The sequence below is a fragment of the Ascaphus truei genome, chromosome 16 (assembly GCF_040206685.1).
Source record: "Ascaphus truei isolate aAscTru1 chromosome 16, aAscTru1.hap1, whole genome shotgun sequence".
Classification (NCBI taxonomy): domain Eukaryota; kingdom Metazoa; phylum Chordata; class Amphibia; order Anura; family Ascaphidae; genus Ascaphus; species Ascaphus truei.
The window spans coordinates 43,936,047-43,962,414 of record NC_134498.1 but is presented as its reverse complement, the minus strand read 5'-3'; the positions used below and the strand labels follow the sequence as shown (position 1 = coordinate 43,962,414).

General features: G+C 43.8%; 2 protein-coding genes across 7 annotated transcripts in view; one reads left to right on the top strand and one right to left on the bottom strand.

The window, feature by feature from the left end:
• Positions 1–1,270: 1,270 nt before the first annotated feature.
• On the top strand, positions 1,271–22,682 carry LAMP2 (lysosomal associated membrane protein 2). Of its 4 annotated transcripts, none has more exons than XM_075573392.1 (9): positions 1,271–1,399; positions 4,641–4,759; positions 5,177–5,390; positions 6,284–6,439; positions 6,955–7,163; positions 8,401–8,523; positions 8,906–8,960; positions 13,241–13,408; positions 19,938–22,682. In XM_075573392.1, the coding sequence occupies exons 1-9, from the start codon at positions 1,354–1,356 to the stop codon at positions 20,078–20,080; spliced, it is 1,233 nt and encodes a 410-aa protein (XP_075429507.1). In that variant the 5' UTR covers positions 1,271–1,353; the 3' UTR covers positions 20,081–22,682. The 4 variants fall into 4 exon arrangements, with proteins under 4 accessions (XP_075429507.1, XP_075429504.1, XP_075429506.1 ...); XM_075573389.1 differs by having other exon boundaries at positions 4,638–4,759; XM_075573391.1 differs by lacking the exon at positions 19,938–22,682 and adding an exon at positions 18,526–19,687 and having other exon boundaries at positions 4,638–4,759.
• The window catches only part of ATP1B4 (ATPase Na+/K+ transporting family member beta 4), a 27,140-nt gene continuing 21,891 nt past the window's right edge, over positions 21,120–26,368 (bottom strand). For all 3 annotated transcript variants that reach the window (XM_075573394.1, XM_075573395.1, XM_075573393.1), the window contains one exon: positions 21,120–24,939. In XM_075573394.1, coding sequence (XP_075429509.1) covers positions 24,778–24,939 — 162 coding nt within the window. In that variant the 3' untranslated portion in view covers positions 21,120–24,777. The remainder of the gene's footprint in view (positions 24,940–26,368) is intronic.

The window sequence follows — 26,368 nt, the reverse complement described above, 5'->3', positions numbered from 1 at the left end:
TATAAATGATACATTAATAGGTATCACACAAGTCCTTTGTGTGGGACAATGTACTCCTGAACCTACAGGATCACATGCACTTTTGACTCAGCATTTCCTGCAACTATTTCAGGTTAATGTTTTGTTTGACGTTTGCCGCCATCTCCAAAATGAAGCTTCAAAACAGCATCCTGCACTTTCCAACATCATGGCAGATTAGCAGCGGTCTGGTTTGTGCTGCAATATCTACACCGCGCAATAAATGTATTTACCAAACGGTTTTACCAGGAAGTAATACGTTGAGAATTAGGCCGCGCTTATAGCGCCGGCGACGCGACCGATGACTTCACCCGTCGCGATAGTTGTAATTTAAGTATAGGCGACGGCGCTGGCTACAAGGCCAGTGACGTCAGAAAGGGGGAAGACAGAGGGACGAAGAAGCTCTCTGATTGGCCGCAAGGGGAGACCGTCACTCAAAAAAAAAATCAAATAACTGCCGACCAGATTTTTGGTAGCTTCGTCGCGCCGTCGCGTGCACTATAAGCGCCGACGATGGCAATGCCCCGTCATGCTGCGCCCAACCCCCCTCTCCCCCGTGCATCCCATCGCAACCCTAATGACCGCAGTTTGCCAGTTCACCAGTGCACGGACCGCCAGACACGCGTGCAGCAGTAAACATGGGCCGTAGCCTAAGGCGTCAAAGATTTAACCCCTTGCCTGCGACACTTCATAGCTCTAGACTGGAAAAGCAGACTGGCGATGTGCCCCATGTCGCAGCAGGAAGCCATTTAGCGCTGTGCAGGGAACTTTAAATAGAGCAGGGGTGGGCAACGCTAGTCCTCAAGGGCCACCAACCGGTCAGATATTAGGGATATCCCTGCTTCAGCGCAGGGGGCTCAATCAGCGGCTCAGCCGTTGACTAAATTAAAATAATTATTTTCACTGCATTGCAACTTCAAGACGTGTTGGCTAATGGAAAAGCAACATTTCCAATGAGAAATCAGATTATACACAAGATGCAAAGCAACAACAAGTCTTATAGTCCCTTGTGGCATATATTATTATTGTTATGAGGAGCAGGATTAAGAATTATTATTATTAGGAGGAGCAGAATTAAGAATTATTATTATTATTATGAGGAGCAGCTGCAGCAGAATTAAGAATTATTATTATTAGGAGGAGGAGCAGAATTAAGAAAACTTGGCAGCAGTTCTATTTAAACTGATGTGAGCACAATTTGCTGCCACCCGCTTCTGTTTGTAAAGTGCTGTGGACGGAGAACCACAAGAGCAATCGTGACGCCACCGGTTGTGTGATTGGTGGAGGCGTGTCACGTGCCCCGCAGTGTTGCTTGCTCGGAGCTGTTCCCCGGACATGGAGCGCGGTGTGTCCGTCACTCTCCTGTGCCTGCTCGGCCTGGGTGAGTAGGAGAGGGGCCGGAGGAAGAAGGGGCCTTGTCCACCCGGAGTGGCTATGGCTTCTGGGAGGGGACTTTGGGCCTGGGCAGTTATCCGGCCGCTGGGAGAGGTAGGGGGTGGGGACAGGCCCGGGGTCTGTATAGAGGGTCAAGGGAAGGGTGAGGCCCCTCCACTGGGCAGGAGACCACTGGAGGAGGAGGGGGGGGGGAACCCTTGATGGCGATTGGGGAAAGATTGAGGGGGCTCCCCTTGATGTTTGGGGGGGGAACCCTTGATGGCGATTGGGGAAAGATTGAGGGGGCTCCCCTTGATGTTTTGGGGGGGCTCCCCTTGATGTTTGGGGGGGGGGGCGCGATCCTGACACCACAAGGTAGTGGAGGTGTTCTCCCTATTGGTGCCAATGCTTTGCCATTCTGTCATCGACAGCATAAAACTGGGGGGGCAAGGCGTGCGTCACGTCTTCCTGGATGGGTCATATGGGGGGGGGGGTGTTCTGCTTCAGGGCAACTAAATGTTACCCCGCCCCCCCCCCCCCCCCCCCCCAAAAGAGGTGCAGACCAGGAGGTCGTACAGCTGCATAACCCTGCGCACACTGCTGTCCTGTGTGTGGGGTTACCTTGGATTAGGTACTGTAGTTACTTAGTTGTATAATGAGGATGGGAAAAAAGACGTATATCCAAGTTAAATCTATACTAAATGTGTTGGCGTTGCTGCCAGAGCATGAGGTCCCTCTCGGGTAGTGTTACCTCGAGGGTGATATTCTGGTGTACTTTTTTTTTTTATTATTATTTTTTTTTCCCCCTAGATTTTTATGCCCTTCGGCGTGTGGGAGGGTAGGGCATTTAAATCATTACTTGGTATCACCAAGGCTTCCCTAGAGCGAGGCCACTTGAGTCGGGTCATTCACAGTGAGGGGTAATATGGAGGTATATTAAAGTGCTGAGTGATGTGCAAAGCATTCTCGCATTGCTCAGATGTTGTCGTAGGTGAGGTAAACTCGATCCTGTTTGTTCTATTCTGTTACATAAGATGCTATGGTGACTCAGTGCTTTTATTGATTGCAGTTCTTAGTATTGGGTGATTGGAAAAACTGCAGCCGCTTAAGTTGGTACGGGTAATCACTTTCTTAGGTGGTCGGGTGGCAGCTCAAATCCTAACTGCACTAAAAGAATGGGTAACATTATATGGCGTCATTGCATACTGTGTTTGGTACGTAGACTGACTGATCTGAGAAACTCCACAACAACAATCGGAGAACCTTACAAGGTTGTTATAAGGGCATCCAATCCTGGAGGCGGTTAAATATTGGATTTAATTGTAGCATAGGCTGGTTGATGTATCTCAAGGTAACATAATGAATGCAGTTCCTTGACCCCTGCCACATAAACATACCCTCTTGAATGTGATTATGTCTGTTCAGTGAGAAGAAACTTTGACCCTTAGCAAGAAGCGGAACAATTTCGGGTCATAGTGAATTTATGATGGCCTGTTTTACTGTAAAACCTGGTTTATTCCCAGGACCAAAGGGTGTTAAGGACATTCCCAGGGTTTTAAAGTGAATGAATTCTCCTTAAGAAGCAGATTACACAAAATTTAGAAAAAATATATCCTTTGACCTAAAGTGTGGAATTAACCCTTTACATAATCTGTAGTTGCCATCAGCGTAGAAGCTAACCCAAACGTTTTGGAACGCTGAAGTCTGATGCTATCGTGTTACTGAGATTTTGAGGCGTGGCTATGATGTCACAGCGTTGGGCCGCACTGTCATTGGCTCACTGCGTCGTGCGGCAACAGCGCAAAAATCCACATTTCTTGTATTTCCTCTGATCTGCCGTGCACGTCTTATCTATAGCATCGTCGGGCTCACACAGGCAATGACCATTGTCGCGCGCGCACTATATTACAGGCCTAAGTTGTTCAAACTGTTTCCTGGTTGCACAGTGGTAATCTTCGTTTTCCCAGAGTGATATCCTGGGCAATGTCTTCTATATACTGTAATCCAAGTGCTGATTGACTGTTTACTTCTGCTTGGCTGAGGTGGATGGCGCTCTGCTTAGCCTTTTTGAGGATGTTATATCTATATGCTCTCCAGAGACTGGGCACTCAAGTAATTGTGCAGTGGACCGTGTATTCTGTCAGCAAAGCCGCGCATACGTAAAGATAAACGGGACAGTTACTCCAATGTATATTGAGTGACATGTATTCTCTGTTTCGGCTCCCATCTGTAGCGAATACATTTCAGTATACATTGGAGTACCGATCCCGTTTATCTTGTGTATGTGGGTTTAGATGAAGAAACAATGTTGGTTTCGAAAAGTAAGGAAGGCTGCGTTTATAGTCCTGGCAACTGAGCGCCGCATCAAAATACATAGATATAATCCGTTGTGGGCGCAACACAGCAACCAAAATCCATGAAGTCAATAGAATTTTATTTTTTTTCTGGTGATCGTAACGTCACCGGCACGTGAGCGGTTCAGCCAATGAGGGCGAACCGCTCACAGCCACACCCCCGGTCGCCGTCTTGTCTCCTGCACTATATGCAGGAATCGCTATTACAACAGCGACGGCTGACGTAACGCGGTCGCGTCGCCGTAGCCAGGACTAAGCGCAGCCTAACGCTATCCACTTCTTGAAATGTAAAAAGTGTAACAGATTTACAGAAATCTTTATTTGGTATTAAAGCAGCCACTATGTGTTTTGACTCGCCGCTCTCACAAATCCCAAATTAATTATTTACATGTACAGGTGCATAGAGATAAGAATGAAAATATGGAAACCAAGGTTGTGTAACGAGCGTCATGCAAGATCTCTATTGGTTGCACTCCGTGTACACACGGTAATCTAGACTTAAATAAGAAATGATCCAAATATCCTAATAGGTCTAGGTTTACATTGGTATTTAAAGCAGCAATTCTGCTCAATTTAGCGATATATATTTCACAGGATAAAAATATTAATGTTCCCAGCACACAAGAGACGGGAAAAAGGAATAGTGAGCAAACTACAGTTTAATGAAAAACTTTACCATTGTGTATTCTCACAATCTGCAATGGCTTCCTTCCTCCTCTTAGCTTGTATGGGGCGAGGAGGAGATGAAGAGCCGTGCGTCCGTCACGTAATGAAGGGACCATGTTTCTCGGCGTTGCTTTGTTAGTTAAGGTGGCGTAAGTTGGTGTGCTGCTAAAGATGCAATCCTTTATCACGGGGAACACCGTTGAATGTTGTCATTTTTATATCCAGCAGGGCTTATGCAATCCAAAGCTTTTGAAGTTGAAATAAAAGATGCTTCAAATAAGACTTGTATATACGCCAGCATGAGGGTGAACTTCACAATACAGTACGAGACAAACAGCAGCATGTCTGTAAGTAAATCCAAAACGTTGTTACACGTCTTCAACTATCTTTCCAGACACGGCTTTATATGTTGGATTACGCCACAGAACCTTCATATACCGGCACTCTATTTAATCATTTAGCAAGCGGTTATTCATTTAAAGCAGGGGTGTGCCATTCCAGTCCTCCAGGGCCACCAACAGGGCAGGTTTTCAGGATATTCCTGCTTCAGCACAGGTGGCTGCGTCGAAGATATGCTGAAAGCCTGACCTGTTGGTGGCCCTTGAGGACTGGAGTTGCCCACCGCTGGTATAGAATAACCTCTGCTGATTAAATCTGTAAATTATATTTTCATCCTCCTGAAAAGATTCTATACATGTTCTTTCCCTATAGTGCTAAACCCCTTTTTTATTTTTATGTTTAATATTGTGACTTTTCCTCCCCAGAAAAACACGACGTTTGAAATGCCCGGTAATGCGACCGCCAGCAGAAGCCATTGTAATGAAAGTGAAGATGCTTCTCTACTGTTCATACAATTTGGAAACGGTCACACGTGGAGCCTGAGCTTCACCAAGAATAACACCATGTACCATGGCAGTGCGCTCACCGTTACCTACAACACCAATGATACCGCACTGTTTCCCGATGCGCTAAGAAAAGGTAAGTGGCCTTACATTTTGTTTCTTGGAACCAGGAAGAAAGATCTGCGGTGTATTTTTCATACAGGGCCAACGCGTTTCACTTCAGTTTGTTTAGAAGCGATTGTATAAAGTTGTTGGTAAGAATGTAATAAAGAAAAGAATCCTGTGGCACAAACACAGTGACAAAAGTCAAATAGACACTTAAAGTCTTTTTTTTTTAATGGTGCAGAGATAATGCACAACGTTACGGGGAAATACCGTCTTCGGGTGCAAAAACGTAAGTTCTCTATTGAAGTCTATGGAGCGATCTTTGCAGAGATTCTCTTTCGTGTCAGAGCACCCGCCACCATTATGAAAAGTGGCTTGCGCCCACTAGCTTTGGCTCCGTTGATAAGAATGTAACAATTAAACCAGATTCTGTACGATATGTAAAGGTTATTGCCATTATCCTTTTAGTTTACTTTATCCTGGCATAATCTGTTAGTGCTTTTCACCGGCCTGCTGTCTGGTTACTAAGGCATACTGGAGTGAGCCTTATCTAATTTGTACGTGAGCTGTATTAGTGAAGGTAATATAGATGCTTCTGTACAGACTCATACAGCGTGCGGAAAGCACTGAGCGTCTCAGTGAGTAAAGACACTGACACTGGGTTAGACACACTGACACCTGGTTAAATTCCCAGCGTCACCTCCCTGTGACCTTGGGCAAGTCACTTTACCTCCCTGTGCCTCTGGCACCAAAATCATAGATTGTAAGCTCACCAGGGCAGGGACCGTGTCTGTAAGAATCTGTGCTGCGTACCGCGCGCTATACTGCAATTGTGACACGCTTCACGTCCCATTGGGAGAAAAGCACTATATGAAATAGTTATAAATTTCTATCCACTCTAAAATTGCTCCTTCGTTTGTACAGGGCTGATTACGTCTACCACAAACTTCCTTTCTTCAATACCACTGAACACCTCCTACAGATGTGTACACAGCGAGGCAGTAGCTGCAGATAACGTGTCACAGATATTTTGGAACGTTACACTGCAGGCTTTTGTGCAGAATGGTGTAATTGGCAGAGGTGAGTGATGAGCGTGCACTTATTCCTGAGCCTATTTTACACACCAGAAATGATGTTTATTTGATGCTTTTTAGTACGCATCATATCTTAGTATTAAACTTCAAGAACAGGCTCGTTTAATAATTTGACTTTTTATTTTTTCCCCAAAACACGAAAGATTAGTGTTTATTTTTTATTTATTTTTAACTGCATTTTTGTGTATTTTCGATTCTTTTCACAGCTTAGTCTAGGTTCTTGCATTATCAATATTAGTTTGCAGTATTACTTCAATAATTTAATGGGCACACAATGCCAAGCAAGAATCGTGTCATAAAATAAAGTCTTATACCCAAAACATCCATAAATAAAACGTCCAAAAACATGTACTACTGCAGTGTGAGAAAATGCTTGAACTATCAATGTAAAGTTTAAATTGTCCCATAGGGGGTTTTAGGGTTTGTTGTAGAAGTTTGTGAAGCTTTATACAGCTGTGTACATGTCCATTTTCATGTTTTGTCTTTTTTTTTTTTTTCCAGAGGTCGTTTGTGATGCTGATAAACCAGCTCCAATACCAAGCACGACACCCACCTCCCCACCCGCTACAACCCCTACACCCCCAACCCCTACTCCCACCCCAGTGGGTAAACCAGCCATTGGGAACTATTCTGTAGCAAATAAGACTGGAACATGCTTCCTTGCTACAATGGGTCTGCAACTGAATGTTTCCCGGAAAATTGATGGCAAGGTAAGGTTTGCGTGGTTACAAACACACATGCCTGCATATAGTATAAACTCACTATTGGCATACTTATGCGTTGGTGCTCAGATCCATTGCCTCCACCCATAGGCATGCAAACAATACAGGATCACCAATGGTTTTGCTCGGTACTGGTTTGTATTGGAAAGAATACCAATTTGAAAGAGACTTGCAGTATCGGTGTAGCTGGGATCCGCTCCCTTTTATTGCACAATCCGTTTGGGAGAATTTTTACAAAAATCAGAGGGGTTAGATCAGCCCGAGGGATGGGGCAGAGGTCCTGAAACATTGCAATTTGTGTGCTGGAGAGCAGTAGATGTCTAGATTAGATCTAACTCCTCCTTGAGTTTTTTGTAAAAATTCTCCCAAACGTATTCAGCAATAAGTGAGTTGATTCCAGCTAGTGTGTGTGTGCCCCGTTGTGATTTCACTGATCTTGTTACCGAGACATACACCTGTCACTTATCAGTCGTTCAGTAACTTGCCTTTAACTTAATACAAATCGCTGTCTTGGGAAGGGAACGGGGAGGAGGTGGGTGTCTGTAATCAATAGAAAAGTTGGACTATCTGACATCTGTCAAAGCGAGTGTCATACGTCTGAGCTGCGTCACCTGTTCTTGTGTACTTGAGCAAAGCTGAATTGTGTGTGTTTTTTCTTTAACTAGGCCATGTCCACCCTATGTTTCCTGATGCACTTTCCTATGGTGGTCTCCCTCAGTCACATGAGGGAATAGACAGGGCGGAGGAGTTGGCATATTATACTACTCTCCCCATGCTGCACACCATCATACGCTCATCTCCCTCCCTCTCCTCTTCCCAAGTCCTCGCTGCCGCCTGGCTCCCTCGCTGCCCCTCGGCCTCGTCCAGGGTGATGCTGCGTGTGATCAAACACATTGCTACTATGTTTGTCCTGAGTGAGCGCTCAGCTGCTTGCAGAGTCAGATTTGATTCTGCCGCTTGCTGTCACGTCACGTGAGCAGTTTACCCAATGAGGGCGAGCCAGCTCTGTAACGTCATGGCCGCCCCCTACGCACGCTATTTGCAGGACGCAAAATGAGCGCCTTTTGTCAGTGTGCTCGCATTCACCCTGGCTGCAGTCTTGTGTGTATTGCGCTTTTTTTTTTATTCTTTTAAGATCTGTCTGTCGCCTATTCCTTGTACCTGAGTGGGGGGGGAAGATGCTTTCTTGCTTTACATGTTTCATTTGCCACGGTTTTTCTTTTAGAACATCTGGCTGCTTTTCAACATTGACCCCAATATCACGCGCAGCAGTGGCAGCTGCAGTAATGACACGGCCACTCTCTCGCTGAGCGACAACTCAACAACAATGGAGTTTGCTTTTGCTATTGTGAGTACTTCATGCAGCGGATTGAATTAAGTGTCATGACTAGAGTGTCTGTCTGTCTGTCTCTCTGTCTCTGTCTCTCTCTCTGTCTCTCTGTCTCTCTGTCTCTCTGTCTCTCTGTCTCTCTGTCTCTCTGTCTCTGTCTCTCTGTCTCTCTGTCTCTGTCTCTCTGTCTCTGTCTCTCTGTCTGTCTCTCTGTCTGTCTCTCTGTCTGTCTCTCTGTCTGTCTCTCTGTCTGTCTCTCTGTCTGTCTCTCTGTCTGTCTCTCTGTCTGTCTCTCTGTCTGTCTCTCTGTCTGTCTCTCTGTCTCACAGGGGCATATAGACTTGCATTGTTTTCCGCTATACTAAATGTAACTTTATTTTTTATTTTTTCCTTAATACAGAAAAAGAACAATTTTTACCTGCAAGACGTGAATGTCACTATGCTGAATGGATCAGGTAATGGCACTCGCTTTCTAAGTGTTTCTGTTGAAGTGCTTTTTAGACCCTACACTAGACACCCATTAAATGCACCTGCTCCCCTTCTGCAGGGTGCTCTTGTCCTCCTGTACGTTAAGTCTCATATAGAGCAGGGGTAGCCAACTCCAGTCCTCAAGGGCTACAACCAGGTCAGGGATATCCTTAAAACCTGACCTGTTGGCCGCGTCTGATATAGAGATTTGGGAATATTACTTTCTGACTGTATTTCCCATCTTTTGTCACACGAAGTAGGAATAAGTTCTCTCACGCCAGACACTGTTTTATGCCCTTTAATAGAAAAGTAATAATAAGCTTTGTATCTGTTAAGATTTTTAATTTGCATGTTGATTTTGTATTTCAATTGTAATATCTGGATTTACATTGCATTACCCACATAATGGGCAACTGTTGGCATTAAAGAACTGCACAAATGAGGATGCTTTAAATTGCATTTGGGCATTTGAATCCCTTTTATGCAACTCATAACTGCTTCAGGAAGTGTGTTTATTGTTGGAGGAGAAATGGCAATTTTAAGCGTTATCAGGAGCTTCTAGATGGTCCCCTTTCTCACTCTGTGAGGCTTTCAGTGGTCTCTCGGGCCTCGGAAAGCTGCGGTTTCGTGGACAGCTGCCCACGTACACCAAGAGCTCTTGGGAAATTCTCCGCCTCTTCCGGGAATATTAATGCAAATTGCCTCCAGTCTTTGTTTTACGACTAGTCGGAATGGGAAAGTCCATCTATGGCAGGTCTCGTTATCCCTGAGGACCGCTCTGTCGAGTGGACAGAGGCTTCTTGCGATGGTAGATCTGGAAAATTGGATCCAAGAGTCTTCAAAGTCCACATTCTTGATTCCATCAACCTCATTATTTTCTCCTTAGTGGTGTAATAGTGTAGTTTGACTATTGCGTCCCTGCGTTTCCGAGGGTCCACGTATCTTGGGCTCAGTGTGCTCTGTCCATATGCAGGTCACTTGTTAGAAGAGACGGAACTATTTGAGTAAATGGTTTTGTTAGATGGGGTTGCAACTCGCCCGGCTCCATTGCTTCCGGGATATTTCTTACTCTAAGATTTTGCCTTCTTTCCCGATAGATTGATATATATATCTCCAAATCAATGGTATCGTTAAGGTAGGAGAGAGGAGAAAAAACGGAGCACTACATCCAGTGCTGGCAGATCAGCAAATAACAACAAGAATGCGTTCCCATAATAAAAATTGAAGCTAGTTTAATGGATCAAAAATAACAAACAAAAAGCACCAACGCGTTTTGGACTATGAATAGCCCTTTATCAATGGGTTAATTTTTCCTAACATCATGCTTACTACATTGTGGCTTTTTTTAGAGCACCATACATCATTTTTCATATTGGTATCGTTAAGGTTCCTGATTTCGTCGCCGAGTCTGAATAAGTCGTCTTCCATTGAGCCCTGACTCTGCAGGGATTCTTTGGGTTTCTTTTCCAGCTGCACTGTTCGCTCCGTCAGGGAAGTCTGATCTGCCTTAAATTCAGCAACAGCCTCATCAAGAGCCCCGTGAAAGACCCCCTGCATCTCCCTAAACAGCTCTTACAAAGCCTTTGGGGTGATTTGGGAATGTTCTTCTGCCTCGATCTGTCAATGTTTCCCCCTTGTGGCTGGTCCTGTTCCTGTGCACGCGCAGGCGACATCTTGAATTTTGGGAACCAGAGGCCGTTTTCGAGGGGTAACAGCCACTGGCCCCCTCAGTGTCCCGTCTGTCGTTTTTGGGCAGCATCCCTGTAGGATCCGGGGGGAGGTCTGTTACAAACCTTTTTAGGCGGTTTGGAGGGCTAAATCACCTGCGATCGTAGCGGAGTCCACGGAGCAGCTTCAGAGAGCTCCCATCCGCCTCGACGCTGCGTGCGCACCAAAATGGCAATTTTAATTGGTGAGAAACAGGATCAAAAGTAAGGCATTTACTGTTGTGGTTATGGTACTTGAAAATATTTAGGAATTCTAGTATTTCTAAACATCAGACATCAAATAAACCCAAGAGGAGCGTCGGATGTGTCATTCCAGCAATATTATTTCTCTCCATAACGGCAATACTTAACGAATACGTATTGGCTCATCTAGACCACGTTAAACACCAATATTTGCCCCTGTTGAATTGTAGACCATTTTAAAGTGCATTACACTTGCGTCTAAGGAAACATGGTGCAGTAACTAAGCAATATAGTATTTCATATAGCGCGTTTCTCCCATTGGGACTCAAAGCGCATCACAATCGCAGTATAGCGCTCGGTACGCAGCACAGAGTATTGTTACAGTCCCTGCCTGGGTGAGCTTACAATCTGTTTTTGGTGCCTGAAGCACAGGTAGTGACTAAAGACATAAAGTGACTTGCCCAAGGTCACAGGGAGCTCACACCGGGAATTGAACCAGATTTCCCTGATTCAAACATGGTCATTGTCTATAGTCAGTGTCTTTACTCACTGAGCCGCTCCTCCTTTGACGAGAAGTCAGGGAGCGCAGACACCAGGATAAACATGAAAGGAAAAAAACATAACGCAAATAACAGTGCAATACTGTGTGATTGGGGGACGGTGAAACTAAAATGGGAACATGGAAGGTGGGCAAAAATTAAAATTGCTACACAGATGGATAAAATGACAAATGGATTTAGTAGGTAAACATCATGGAGCACACAGATGCAGTGGGAACTTACAGGAAAGCCCCAGAATTCAGGCAATGGAAATAGAGCACGGTCAGTGTCTGTTGTGGGAGATAAGAAACCTGTGAGTGGTGAAACTGCTGCAGGGCGTCAAGCTGCGCCGGCGATTCCTCCAATGCAAGTCACCACAGGACTTCCGGGTTTGATTCTCTCACTTAGTCTTCCGCACCACGTGACTGCGTCACACTGCGGACACAGCGGGCTTCTAGTGGCACAGGAACCAGAGACTTAATGCAAGGGCACTTCTGCGTTTCGCTGCCAGCTTCGTCAGGAGTCTTTGGTACCTGTCAGGCGTTGGCTTGCACAATATGCAGAAGCACAACCAATCGGGAGTCGTATGTGACGTCATTCTTCCAATCAGCTGCCTGCATCATTTCCACCAATGGTGGTGTGGATTGCTCAATGTTGAACCTATCATCCTCCAAAGGGGCGGGGCTAATGTCCACACCACCATTGGTGGAAATGATGCAGGCAGCTGATTGGAAGAATGACGTCACATACGACTCCCGATTGGTTGTGCTTCTGCATATTGTGCAAGCCAACCCCTGACGGGTACCAAAGACTCCTGACGAAGCTGCCAGCGAAACGCAGAAGTGCCCTTGCGTTGAGTCTCTGGTTCCTGTGCCAATAGAAGCCCGCTGTGTCCGCAGTGTGACGCAGTCACGTGGTGCGGAAGACTAAGTGAGCGAATCAAACCCGGAAGTCCTGTGGTGACTTGCATTGGCGGAATCGCCGGCGCAGCTTGACCCCCTGCAGCAGTTTCACCACTCACAGGTTTCTTATCTCCCACAACGGACACTGACCGTGCTCTATTTCCATTGCCTGAATTCTGGGGCTTTCCTGTAAGTTCCCACTGCATCTGTGTGCTCCATGATGTTTACCTACTAAATCCATTTGTCATTTTATCCATCTGTGCAGCAATTTTCATTTTTGTCCACCTTCCATGTTCCCATTTTAGTTTCACCGTCCCCCAATCACACAGTATTGCACTGTTATTTGCGTTATGTTTTTTTCCTTTCATGTTTATCCTGGTGTCTGCGCTCCCTGACTTCTCGTCACCAACTAGTTAACGATCTACAAGGCAGATCCATTGAAGGTTGAGCTGCAATTGAACACTGGTTGTATATTTTCATCTTAATATCTTTTATTTGTTGATTTTATTACAATTTGCCATTTCCCCCACCTGGAACACCCTCAGTAGCGCCTGGTGATTTCTGTGTTTTTGCTCCTCCTTTGAGGAGGATCGTTTGAGACGATTACTACTTTCTTTGTGTTGAGACTAAAGTTTTGATGTACATAGATTAAAGTGACCTGAATAAATCCCATATTTGAAATCTCTTGCATAATGTAGCTTTATTTGTTAGCTTGACCTAAAACAAATCTAAATGACTCGGTGAGTATGCGGTTTATAACATGAGGTCACTTTAAGCTCCACAATGTACATGTAAAATATCGCTTTAGTTTTTGTTTTTAGCAGGTCTTCCGTTTTTTTGCTTGGAGAACGCATACTAAATTTGTAATATTTGCATCCCTTTGAAATTGTATCTTTTTTTTTATGTTGTATTTAAGAACCTGTCAGCAAAAGCAACAACAACTTGAGCTTCTGGGAAGCGTCCGTAGGAAGTTCCTACTTGTGCCACAAAGAGCAGACGATTGCGGTTTCAGAAGGTCTCTATATCAACACTTTTGATGTGAGGATTCAGCCTTTTGGTGTACGCGATGGCAAATACTCTACAGGTAAGAATGGGTTCCTGTGCAAGCATCTGTTAGAACCGTCCAGCCTTATTGTTACGCTCTCTTTTCCGGGTACGTTGGGCTGATTCCAGAAAACTTGTCTCTTTGGGCAGATAGTCCTTTTTTTTTTTTTTTTTTGTCACTAGTGTAGTCCACCTGCTTTGGAGTCCCCATCTCCACACCCTGCATCCTTCTCTTTGCACAGCACCTTCCATTTCTGCTCTCCAGGGCCCTAAATGTTACCTAGACCTAAATTGTCCTATCTTGCCCTCCAGAATCTCTTCCAGCAATTTTCAGGTGAACCAGATCAGTCTCAGTGTAAGGGTGGACAACTCCAGTCCTCAATGGTCACCAACGGGTCCAGTATTGGAGATATCCCCGCTTCAGCACAAGTGGCTCAGTCTTTGACTGACTTAGCCACCTGTGCTGGAGCTGGGATATTCTTTATACCTGACCTGTTGGTGGCCCTTGAGGACTGGAGTTGGCCACTCTTGTATTCACGCATTACTTGTTGAGGGAGTTCTTGCCTAATCTTTGTATTTTATAATTGGATATTGTAATTGTCCATGATCCCACACTAATGGTCTTTGAGTGCGGCAATGAGTCTCAATTATCCTCCAAATCAGTTTTCTGCTTTGCCCCTAAAATAATCAATACAGTTGACCTTGTGTTCCAATGGGGAGACGTGACATGGGACAGTTTGTAGTCGGACAATCATACACGGATTCAGCAGTCTGAATTATACACGAGGTGAACTCCTGTTCAAGTACACCGAACTATTTTTTTTTTTAGACCAACTGTTACCATAAGAAATGGTGACGCCTGCCCGCCTCAGTTATCACTGAGGGTTTAAGGACACTGCCTCTGCTGGCTGTGGTGCCCTGGTACCCAGTGGAGTTGCCACTGCCTCTTGTAGTAAAGGGTTTGGCTCAAGGGTGACCAACTCCAGTCAAGGGCCACCAAAAGTCGGCTTTTCAGAATATCCCTGCTTCAGCACAGGTGGCTCAGTCTTCGACAATAACACCTGTGCTGAAGCAGGGATATCCTAAGAAACTGACCTGTTGGTTGCTCTTGAGACCTGGGTTTGGCCACTCCTGGTTTAGATTGAAAGGTGTAGTTTGTTTTTGTTTTTTTGTTTTTTAATTTTCATTTCATAGCTGCATTTTTTTTAAATTTATTTTTATTTATCGCCACTTTCTTGTTTCATCTGCAGCCCAGGAATGCTCGCTGGACGATGACACCCTTCTAATTCCAATTATAGTTGGTGCTGCCCTTGCAGGCTTGATTGTCATTATTGTGATCGCTTACTTAATTGGTAGAAGAAAAAGCTATACTGGATATCAAACCCTGTAACCCCCCTCTGCATGTCTCCCATTTGCACTTCCCCACTTTTGTTTTTTTTTTTAATTGAACTAGGTGCAATTTCTGGAATGAACACCTCGCCAATCTCTAATTCAATGTCCAGTTTATCTTAACTGTAGGAAAAGTTTGTGGATTCTACCATTTTTAAGTACTTTATTCATGAGATGGTTAATGCTACTAAGATGGTGCTAGTTTAGGGGAGCACATCCTCCTTTTCTGCACTTAGGTTTTTGTTTTTCTGACCATGTTCCGTCTTGCACATGCTTGAGGTATCATTCCACAACTTGACACCGGTAACATGCACTCCATAGATGCTATGCAGATTTCACCATCTTTGCATTAACAATCTGTCTTGTCATTTGGAATAATACATATTTATGCACATACATTTCTGTCCTGCAAAAAAGGGATTGACACTTAATTGTGCAGTTTGTGAGAACGGCCCATCTTTGTGTAGAACTACATTTCATAGAAGTGTGAAAAATGCTTTCCAACCGTTGGGTCATGATTCCCAGTTGATACGTCGTACATGTTAAATCTAAAGCACTAATAGACAATGTAACCTAATAAAACAAACCACAGAACTTTAACCCTAGAAGGTAGTGATGGAAGTCACATTGCAAATACTGCACAGGGATTTCTCCAACGGCATTCAGACATTTTGTCCATACGGCGTTTAAAGGGAAAAGGAAATGCTGACTCTCTGGGACTGCAACGTCCATGTGGGTATTTAATTAAATTAAAATCTGCATTTGCACTAGGGTTTTTTTTTTTTCCCCTCCCTATTTGTAATGTCTATAGCCTATCTTTACTGCCAGAGGTACGTACAGCACATGGTAAATTAATGTTACAGATCCCTCTTGTAGAAATTGGGTTTATCAAGCCAGCACTGTTTAAAAATAAAACCAATTTGGTTTGCCGTGTTCCCCTTTTTTCCTTTTGTAATGGCACTGTACAATTCTTACAGCTCCCCTCTTTCTTTATAGTAATTGCTGTATCGGATTTATTTAGTTGCTTGTTGTGGGGTAAGAGTTTGTTTGCATTGTGGGGCTCTCTATAGGCAAAATAGGAAGGCAGTGGGCGTTCAATTAGGTTTCATTAATTTTTATGTGCCCTGCAGCCGTCCTGATTTTTGCTATAGTATACTTCTGATCTACCCCAGGATAAAATCCTGGGCATCATTTGGTGCACCCCACAATGGAGTCCAAGAACGGTGAAATAAAAGAATTCATGCTCAATCCACAAATTCCTTGTATAGAGCCAAACATGCTTAAGTTATAAACCTGGGGTAGCCAACTCCAGTCCTCAAGTTACCAACAGGTCATGTTTTCACGATATCCCTGCTTCAGCACAGATGGTTCAATAAACTGAGCCACCTGTGCTGAAATGGGGATTGCCTGAAAACCTGACCTGTTGGTAGCTCTTGAGGACTGGCGTTGGCTACGCCTGTAAAAACCTTGCCCTCTTGCTGGACCGCTCTGAAACATTGCTTAGCAGTGTGCTGTAAGGTCACTCCAGCAGTCAAACCATTGACCACTTTGCATTGTGTGACCTTATTTCTGTGTGCTCCTGTATTTCCGTCGTACTTTCTGTTTTTATGTACATATTCTGGATTGACAGACATTAAACACGTATTAAACAGTGTTCTAAATAAACGAGTGAAAGTGTCCATGTGAAGTTTGATGTAATTATGCTTCAGAGGGTCACCCTGCATGGAATCGCGTACACCAAGAATATAATTATCCCCCCCCCCCCCATATGCTGTCTGTAGTACGAACTGCATCTTAAATTCTGATTAGAATTTGACAAGCACTAGTTCAAAAACATTGTCAGATTGCCTGCTCTGCGCGTAATGATATACTTCATCCAAATCCCAGCAGCAGGCAGATACATGTGACTGTCAAATAATTTTTTGTGGTGTCCCTTAAATAAATGCAGATTTAAGGGGACGCCCTGTTTCATTTTGTTACCTGTTTATTTGCTTGAAGCATTAGTTAAATAGGCAAAAAGATTAGTCCTTACCAATATCTGCAAAATGTACATGATTTCTTAACTTCTCTGCTGGTGTCGCCACATATTTAGGACGATAGGAACAGTCTGTCTACACTCAAGGTGTCTGTCGTGTTTTATTTTTAATTTTTTTTTTGTGTATTTAGTTTTTTACACTTCACTTCAATGCTGCTATTTACCTAGCAGTGGAACAGTTTGCTTCATTTATACCTGCACAGTGATTTTACGGCGCTTTTTTAATAGCGCTGTAGGTTTGGAGCAGGGGGTCGCCGGAGCTGAGCATGTTTAATTTTAGCTCCAGACCACCTGCTTCCCGAGATGCCTCCACAAGAGATGCCGGGTAGCGGCTGTGCGGGGGCTGATCTGACGTGCCTTTGCATCACACGGACTAATAGGAAGCCTTGATGTCATCCCCTGCGTCTTCCTATTGGCCTGGGTGACCTGGCGCTTCAAACCTGTAGAGCTTCTACCGGCACCCCCTACGGAGGTAAGTATCTCAGGGGGTCCCGGAGCTGAGAATACCACGGTTTAGGTCTGGTGACCCCCTAGCTTCTCACCTATTTAAAAAAAAAAAAACACACAAATTCTGCTGTAAAAGAGCAGTTACTCCAATTTATGGGAGGGGACAAATGCCACTATGCTTCGCTTCCCCTGGTGAAGTTACTGGGTTTAAAGTTCCCTCTGGGGAAACAAAATGGCTGCCAAATCTTGGGCCAAAAGGAAGTTGCAACATCATCGGAAGGCCATTTTTAAATCCCCTTTTAAATAATTAAAGCAGACACTAACTTCAATAGCTTCACCAATGCTCTGAATGACATGCTCTTGCCTCATCACATCCAGATATCTGAAGCCCGGAGGTAGGTTGGATACGATATGAATGGGAAATGGTTCTGTCCTCACTGGCCACTAACTTTATGGCTAGGATAAGCTGGATTTGGGCATGTCACACATAACTGGTGGTTTCTGATCTGTTTCTTTAGAAGTGTGTCTGTCGCTAACTCGAGTCCATGTGACATCCTTCCATATGGGACCTCCACACACTTGTGTTTCGGCTGTAGGGATGTGTAAACGTGTCCTGGTACTTTAGTATCTATCTACTGTTCCAGTTACTAGGCCATGATAGAATCTGCAAACTGCACAAAAAGTTATTGTCAAACTGCTGAAATTGTTCTTTACACCCTGATGTAGAAGGACCCTGATTTACACCCTGGACAGACAATTAAAAAAAACCACACACACACACTATTCTAGGGGTGGTGAACTCCAGTTGAAGACTGATCCACTGGTGCTGAAGCAGGGATGTACTGAAAACCTGACCTGTTGGTGACCCTTCAAGACTGAGTTGAGCACCCCTGTCCTATTCTCGCTCCCTCTCTCCCCTTAATTTATGAAGAGCACCCCATTCACCTAATTTACCCTTTGTTCAGACGATGCTATTTGAAGTCATTTGCCATTTTGTTCTGCATGTACCCGACCTCCCAAAACAATTTAACGAGGGCAACTGCTTTGGGCCGGTTTATTTTAGGTTCGACTGAACAAATCAGCATTTGGGATGATTTACAGGCCAAACGGTTTACACATCTCTACATATTGGGGACCTGCAATGGTTTTTTGTTAGTTGGACTTTATTTCTTACCATTTTAGTGCTTGGATCTCCAGCTCGCATGTCACTGCAGAGTTTTGTGTTGGTTTTTCTTTATTTCTTCTTTTTGTTTTTGTTCTGTTTTTCTTTTTGTCTCCACATGTAGCTGAAGATTGCTTTGCCGATCAGAACTTCATTGTGCCCATAGTCGTAGGAGCTGCGTTGGGCGCCTTAGTGATCCTAGTGACCGTGGCTTATTTCATTGGCCGCAGGAATCAGCGGTCAGCTGGATATGAAAACTTTTAAGAATTTGGCGGTGAAAAAAATATTTTGTTTAATCGCCAAGTAACTTGCCGCAAACAATAATGGGACGGATTTTGACAAATCGGTGTAGAATTGTATATGCATTAAATCTTTTTAATCCAGATTCTTTCCATAAACAAACTAACAATAATGCAGGCTTTGCAAATTTAGAATATAAAAATATTTAATTCTTTTAATAAAACTGTTAAAATGTATCCGCAAATGTAAAGTTTCCTGTGAATGTTGGTGTGAACCTGTTTATTAAAGCAGCAATGTCTAACTCTGACAATAGAACACACTTGATCTGCTATGCAATGTATATGGAAATATATGTATAGGAAACTCCTTTTTCACCCAATGGGGAAAAAATAACACATTTTAGCCCTAATTTCTATAGCCTATGAATATTGGTGACATTTTTAATTTAATGTTCAATTACGCAATTTGCTGAATAATTTATATAATCTTCTAGCATTTAATTTATTTTTTTCTATAGTTCGGTCAGTTTTTTTTACCCAGCTTTCAGCATAGAATGTTGAATGCACAAATTCCTGCCCTGTAAGGCTTACAATCTAAACGTTGGTGCCGTTGGCACAGAGCGATTTTTAAAGGGACCTGCCCAGGGTCACAGGCAGCCGACACTGGGAGTGGAACCAGGCTCCCCAGCTTCTAACCTTGCTTCTGACTCGTAAAACAGTCTGTACATTAAGTTCTACAAATACCTGCTGTAAGGTGTATATTTTGAATCCTTATTATAAAATATAGGGCCTATTTACTAAGCAGTATTACTCCATAACACCACCTGACCCTGGAAGACTCTTTATGGACCATTTACTACAATTCATATCCAAATGAACAGGAATGTTTTCCAGTGCTCTTGGAAAAACCAACAAGACGTGGGAAGTCTTTTGGGCAAACGCCTGTTTACGGTGTACACTGTACAGTATGTCTTGCCATTCCTTTTACCGTTTGAGTGGTTGTTATTACATGTGCCTGAACTGGCAATAAAGTGATGTAGGTCTTGACTTGGCATCATGTCGTCATTTCATCTCAATCTGCTTCCTTCAGTGGTCAAGAGGCTGTGTAATGCAGGCTGGACAGTGGGGTAGAGTCCAGCACACTGGAGATACCATGTGTCAATGCAAAGAGGCTCGCCACAGGGGCTGACTTGAGCCTCTTTAGCAAAGGGTTAAGTGTAATGTATACAGGTTAATAATTGATGTATAGAAGGTGTTTCCTTGCACCAGTCTTATATATTTTTTCCTCTCTCAACAGCTGAAGAATGCTTTGCTGATTCTGACCTGAGCTTTCTTATTCCTATCGCTGTGGGGGCGATTCTTCTCTTTCTTATCATTCTTGTCCTTCTCTCTTATTTAATTGGACGACGAAAGAGTCGCACCGGCTATCAATCTGTATAATTTCTACTCTCCCCTCCATCTCCTTTCTATAATATCCACTAAATACTTTATTCTTGTACAATGCTAACAGTGTACACAGCTTTATGCATAGTGACATTTTAAAGGCATCTTGCATCTCTGCTCTGAAGAACTTACAATCTAGTGTTTGGTAAGTTCTCATGGTAATAACCTGGTGCAATTAATGTTGCAACATTTTTTTTTCTTTTTTTTTCTTTCCCTTATGCTGAAGCAGAAATCCTATTCCAACATACATCCTATTTCCTATCCAAGACCCTGCAGATGCAGTACAAAGGCCTCCTAATGCAGTGGAACACTTACCATGTTTTTAAAGCCACACTCCAAGCAACATGGGCTCTCCAAAGCTGAACAGTGTTGATTTCAGCTCTGGCATCCCCCCCCCCCCCTGCCTCCTCTGATAATTACCTCTGTTGGTGCTGTCGGTAGGAGCCCCGGCTGGCATCACAATATGGCGGTTTAAAAGTCACGCGGGTCAATAGGAAGCGGTGACATCATACCTTTTGTGTTTTCCTATTGGCCCATGTGACGTGGGAGCTTTAAACTGCATAGAGATACAGACCTCCGTAGGGGCTGTCGGAATCTCGGGAAGCAGGGGGTCCCCAGGGGTGAAACGTGGTTAACCTCGGAGACCCCCTTGCCTCGAACCTGTTAAAACAAAAAAGTGCTGTCGCTTGGAGAGCTGCTTTAAAATCTTTTGGACAAGAATACACACAGGTCATGTTATTGCCTGCCCATGGGACGGTTATGCCATGTGCTGACATTTCTGAACCAAATCATCTCATCAATGAGGTGTTCAGACATTGAAAATAAAATTAGGGGAATCTCTTAAAGGACCTTTAAAGAGTTTGATTCTTTATTTCCCAGGAGCAGCAGCATTCAAATGCCATGGAGTATCCTAATGATGAGTTGAAGAGCTCATAAAGCAAATGAAATACTTTGGTTTCAGATTTTGTTAACAGTCATTAGCATAGTTCCAATTCCCCCCAAAAATAATGTAGGTTTGTGCTTTGATTTAAAAAAATTTAATTGGGGATTTTGTTGAATAGCGTGAATGCATACTGCTGCCTGACCGCTGAACAGGTCCTGGGCTATTCACATAGTTTCTCCAGCCATTTGTAACAATGGTGCAACCTTTGGTTACAGGAAGGAGGCTCAGAGTACAAGAGTATGGTTACAGAGCAGTTATTCTTTGTACAAGTGGCACATCCCTACAAGCTCACTGGGTTTTTAGACTATAAGACGGGTGGGTAACTCGAGCCCTGAAGGAACACCAACAGGTCAGGTTTTCAGGATATTCTTACTTCCGCAGAAGTGGCTCAGTCACCTCTTTTTCCTAATGCTACTTTTATGTCTGAAGCGCTTATTCTCATTATGTGTTGTTTGTATTTGTTCTTTATATTATTATGTCGTATATTACTGCTGTGACGGGCTATGTACATTAATGGCGCTATATAAATACAGATATACATACATGAAACATTGAGTTATATCTGGGGTTCTCATCAACTTCAGTCCTCATGACCCCCCCCCCCCCCCAACAGATGAGGTTTTAAGGATATTATTCCTGCTTCAGCACAGGTGGCTCAGTCAAAGACTGAGCCACTGATTGAGGCATCTGTGCTGAATCAGAGATATCCGTATACACTGATCTGTTGGTGACCCTTGAGGAACAGAGTTGGCCAGTCAATGTCTGACCAACTGATTGAGCCACCTGTGCTGAAGCAGGGATATCCTGAAAATCTGATGTGTTGGTGGTCCTTGAGGACTGGAGTTTCCCACCCCTGGTATAAGACCATGGTGTTCTGATTAATGCTGCTTTAAGTGATTTACCTGGTTAAAAAAAAAAATAGATGTTTTCATTGTTTGCTCTCTATGTATGCAATCCCCTGTAAGACTTTACATAATGTCAATCTCGTATATAGGATGTGCAATATATTGGATTTCCAAGACACTTTGCATGTTTAATGAACCCAGAGGCTGCAGGGAAATAGTTTTTTTGTTTTTCTCACCAAGCATTTGAGCAGTGCATGTTTCCTATAGAGTTACTGTTCCATCACATCACTGACATTAATATTCAGGCTGGTGATGTGTTCTCAGATGGAATGGAGTGGCACCGTGTCTCATGCCACTGCAGTGTCAGTATGGGGGTTAGTGTAAGCCTAGAGTGCCTTTCACATCAACCATCTGAGGTCTTGTGAGGGTCTTTTTGGAAGAGGGATTAATAGTGATGTACTGTATACAGTCGTGATTCCCCAACCCTCTAATATAGAGGTTCTTGACTCCAGTCTTCAGTACCCTCCGCCCCCTCACACACCCACCCACCCCAACAGGTCAGGTTTTAAGGATATCCCTGCTTCAGCACAGGTGGCTGAAAGATTGAGCCACTGATTGAGCCACCTGTACTGAAGCTTAGATATCCTTAAAACCTGACCTGTTTGTGGGGGACGGGGGGGGGGGGGGTTGAGGACTGGAGTTGAGAACCCTTGCTTTAATATATAGGGGACACTGCATTTACAAATGTAAAGTCCCCCCTTTACACAATAATTGTGAGTGAAATGTTAAACAATAAAAGTCTTTGAAGAGATATTGCTTTTATGTGATCTATTTAAACAGATTTGATGGAAGCTTTAAAGAGTAATCAGAGTTCCACAGAACACATTCGATGTTTTCAGCTATTGTTATTTTTTATTTTATTTTTGGAAGTGTTCCAGATGCATCGTATTTAATTTGTTATCAGCTACCTGTCTCTCTAGTACTGTTTTTTTTTTTGTTTTGTTTTTTAACCTTTTTTTTTTGGTTAAGGAACCCTATAATTATATTGGGAAATTCTAGCGTGTCTGAGATCGGATGCATTGTAAGGAACCTCAACCCTCTCTAATAGCGCTTCTATGATCAGATGTATTGTAAATTCTTCTGTGTTTGGTACAATTTTCAAATTACCTGAAATTTGCAGCGAACCCTTCAGGGATGCACGTTGAAAAGCACTGATCTAACGCGTGTGTTTAGTTCTATATATGACATATGCCATGTAATGCATTTAAACTCTCTGGCAAAAAAAAAAAGGCAATAAAGAATGAATCAGTTAAGTGGATAACAGTGAAACCTCGGGCCTTGACGTGACTTTATGTTCCTAAGACTTGGTGAAGATTAGATGTACAGGCATACCCCGCATTAACGTACGCAATGGGACCGGAGCATGTATGTAAAGTGGAAATGTACTTAAAGTGAAGCACTACCTTTTTCCCCACTTATTGATGCATGTACTGTACTGCAATCGTTATATACGTGCATAACTGATGTAAATAACGCATGTGTAACAGGCTCTATAGTCTCCCTGCTTGCGCACAGCTTTGGTACAGGTAGGGAGCCGGTATTGCTGTTCAGGACGTGCTGACAGGCGCATGCGCGAGCTGCCGTTTGCCTATTGAGCGAGATGTACTTACTCGCGAGTGTACTTAAAGTGAGTGTCCTTAAACCGGGGTATGCCTGTATAACTCTTGTGCATACAAATGTTGCTCTACCATGTGCAATATTCACCAGAGGATTGTGAGATGAGACATCATTTTTACAGGCGCTCAGATGAAAATGTTGCACGTTCTTTTTGGATGAACAGTGTATCAGATCTTGGCCAACACACAATGCCGTTAGTTTTCATCAAAAGCTACTTTATTTTCAAAAAAATAAATAGGCGTGACCCTATTAACCTGTGAGTTATCTATAGAAGCACAGTATGGTTCATCAGACGTGGAATCGGACATTTGATCATCGGCCGTTTTGCCGTGACCAACTCGGCACTGGTGCTTGGATACCGAGGGACCCTTTGCCGCAACCGCTCCGACACTGGATACTCAGCCGCCAGTGGTTTCGCCAATAAGGTAAGTTAATTTAAGGGCTGTTAGAGTAGGGGGGTTAATAATAGGGGGTTTAGGTTAGGGTTTTTCGGGTAGGGTGTTGGATTTTCAGGGTAGGGAATGAGGGTTTTAGGGTGGTTGGTATCATTAGGATTAGGGGGTTTTAAGGTAAGGGGTATGGTTAGGGGTTTACCTTGGCGGCAAACTGGCCAGCGGAGAGATGTCCTGGCGGTGAGGGTAAGTAGCGCCGGCAGTGACCAAATGTCTTAGACCACATTATAAAGAGCTGTGAGCTCCTGTGACACAATTAATACCAAAAAGACTTAATGAATCTGTGCTGTAAACTGACTGAGACACTCGTTTAACTTGGGGCACTGCAAAGGGGGTTCCAGGCCCCTCTACTGCCATGGAAAACCAACACACAAACATACTGCCAAACGTGGGATGAATACAGGATGAAGCAATCCAAAAACGAGCTCTACCATTCAAGAAGACCGAAGGGGAAAACGTAAACCTTCCCTTGTTTAGGTCACTATAAATGTAGAAATAACACTGTCCGTGGTGGGTAATGTCTTTAAAGTTCTAGCCGTTGCTGCTCCGATAGGACGAGTTATAGAAACAATCACAGGAAGTGGATGTTGTATTTGTTGCAGATTTGGATAGCTGGCCGACAGGTTCTTTATGGGCTAATTGGAGGCTGAACTGAATGGTCTGCTAAAGGGTTAGTAATCGGACAAACTGGTTGTCCTTCCGATGACTGGAGGTGGCCAGGGTCCGTGGGAGATCTGCATAGAGTTTGCTGTAGAAATATGCATTTATTTATTTTTTTCATCCTCCAATGTTGACGGTGAAGGTTATTCTGCCCAGGAACCGGTCGGTCTTGCTATCACTAATAATGCCTTCCCCGTTTATCTTGCACTGTACGGTTACGGGGTGATTCCTTCTCACCTCCGTGAAGTGCATGGCTATCAGAGGGGAGGTATAATTTACCTGAAATTCAAGCAAAAAGTCAGTGAAATCCTCCTGTAAACCTAACATGCCGGTTAATGTTACTCTTAACCCTTTCACTGCGAGGGGGACCTGCGGCAGGTAAATATTTAAAGCTTCTCCCCCCCCCCAAACTTCATTTTAGTTTGTATTTTTTATTTTGTTCCCCAATTTGTAGTTGCAGCATGGGAACCGTAGGGTGGGCGGGTGTGAGAGTACCTCCGCAGCTAAACTGGGCTTTTTTCCTCTGTGGTGACCCCTCGGTTACTAAGATACCTACTGGTGAAGTTACCAGGTTTAAACATACCCAACAGGCGGGGGGGGGGGGGGAAATGGCGGCCAAACCTCATGCCAACAGGAAGTCATTTCATGATCGGTGGCGGATCGCTGTCGGACAGCCATTTAAATCCCTTTTAAAACAGGAAGTAATACAGGGGAACTTCACCGGTAAGTGTCTGCAGTACCGGGGTGCCCTCGGAGATAAGAATAGCCCGGTTCAGCTGCAGAGGACCACGTGGTTTCCATCCTTCACAAGAAATGGGGATAGTTTTAGGGCATTGCTGCTTTAAAACACACAGGTATTGTATCAAGATTCATAAACATTTAATAACTTTTGGAATAAGAACCTAAACAGGGGTGGGAAACTCCAGTCCTCAAAGTCCATCAACAAGCCAGGTATTATGGATATCCCTGCTTCAGCACAGGCGGCTCAGTCTTCGATTAAGTCACTGATTGAGCCACCTTTGCAGAAGCAGTGATAACCTAAAAACCTGGCCTGCTGGTGGCCCTTGAGTCACTGGAGTTGCCCACCCCTGACCTAAGCGGTTCTCCGGGCTACTTCTGAATTCATATACAATTCCTGTTAAAATAACTTGTTTCATTTCAATCTCCCTGGTTACTATGCCTGGCGAAATACATCCTAACCGCAACATGCTCTACCACTCGCGTTTCCTGGTGGCAAAGACATACCTCTGCTTAGGTGTAAGGCTGCTTTAAAGACACAATCCAAGCGGCACTTTAACAAACAAAAAAATTACAAAATCTTTTTTTTTTTAATTATTATTATTTTAATATATGCAGCCTTTTGTTACCTTTTTGAAAACTAATTACCTAAGCTGCCGATCAATTCGTTCTCCTGTGATCGATCAGCAAAGATCCTGCTTCCCAGGGTTCACTAAATGGCCGCCTTTTCAGGTTTCAATCAATCCTTCAGTCAGTGTAACTCAGCAGCTACAATATATTCTTATAATAAGGCTACATTATATATTGTTACAGTTTGCAGCTCATACTGCTGGGAATATTGGCAACAAATTATCCCAAACAGGAAAGTGTTGCAAGTATCTTGCACTGCTGGAGAGGTGGGATAAACCTGCTATATAAATCATAGGATGCTTTAAAACTCATTAAAAATGGCAAGAGTTGAAAAAAAAAT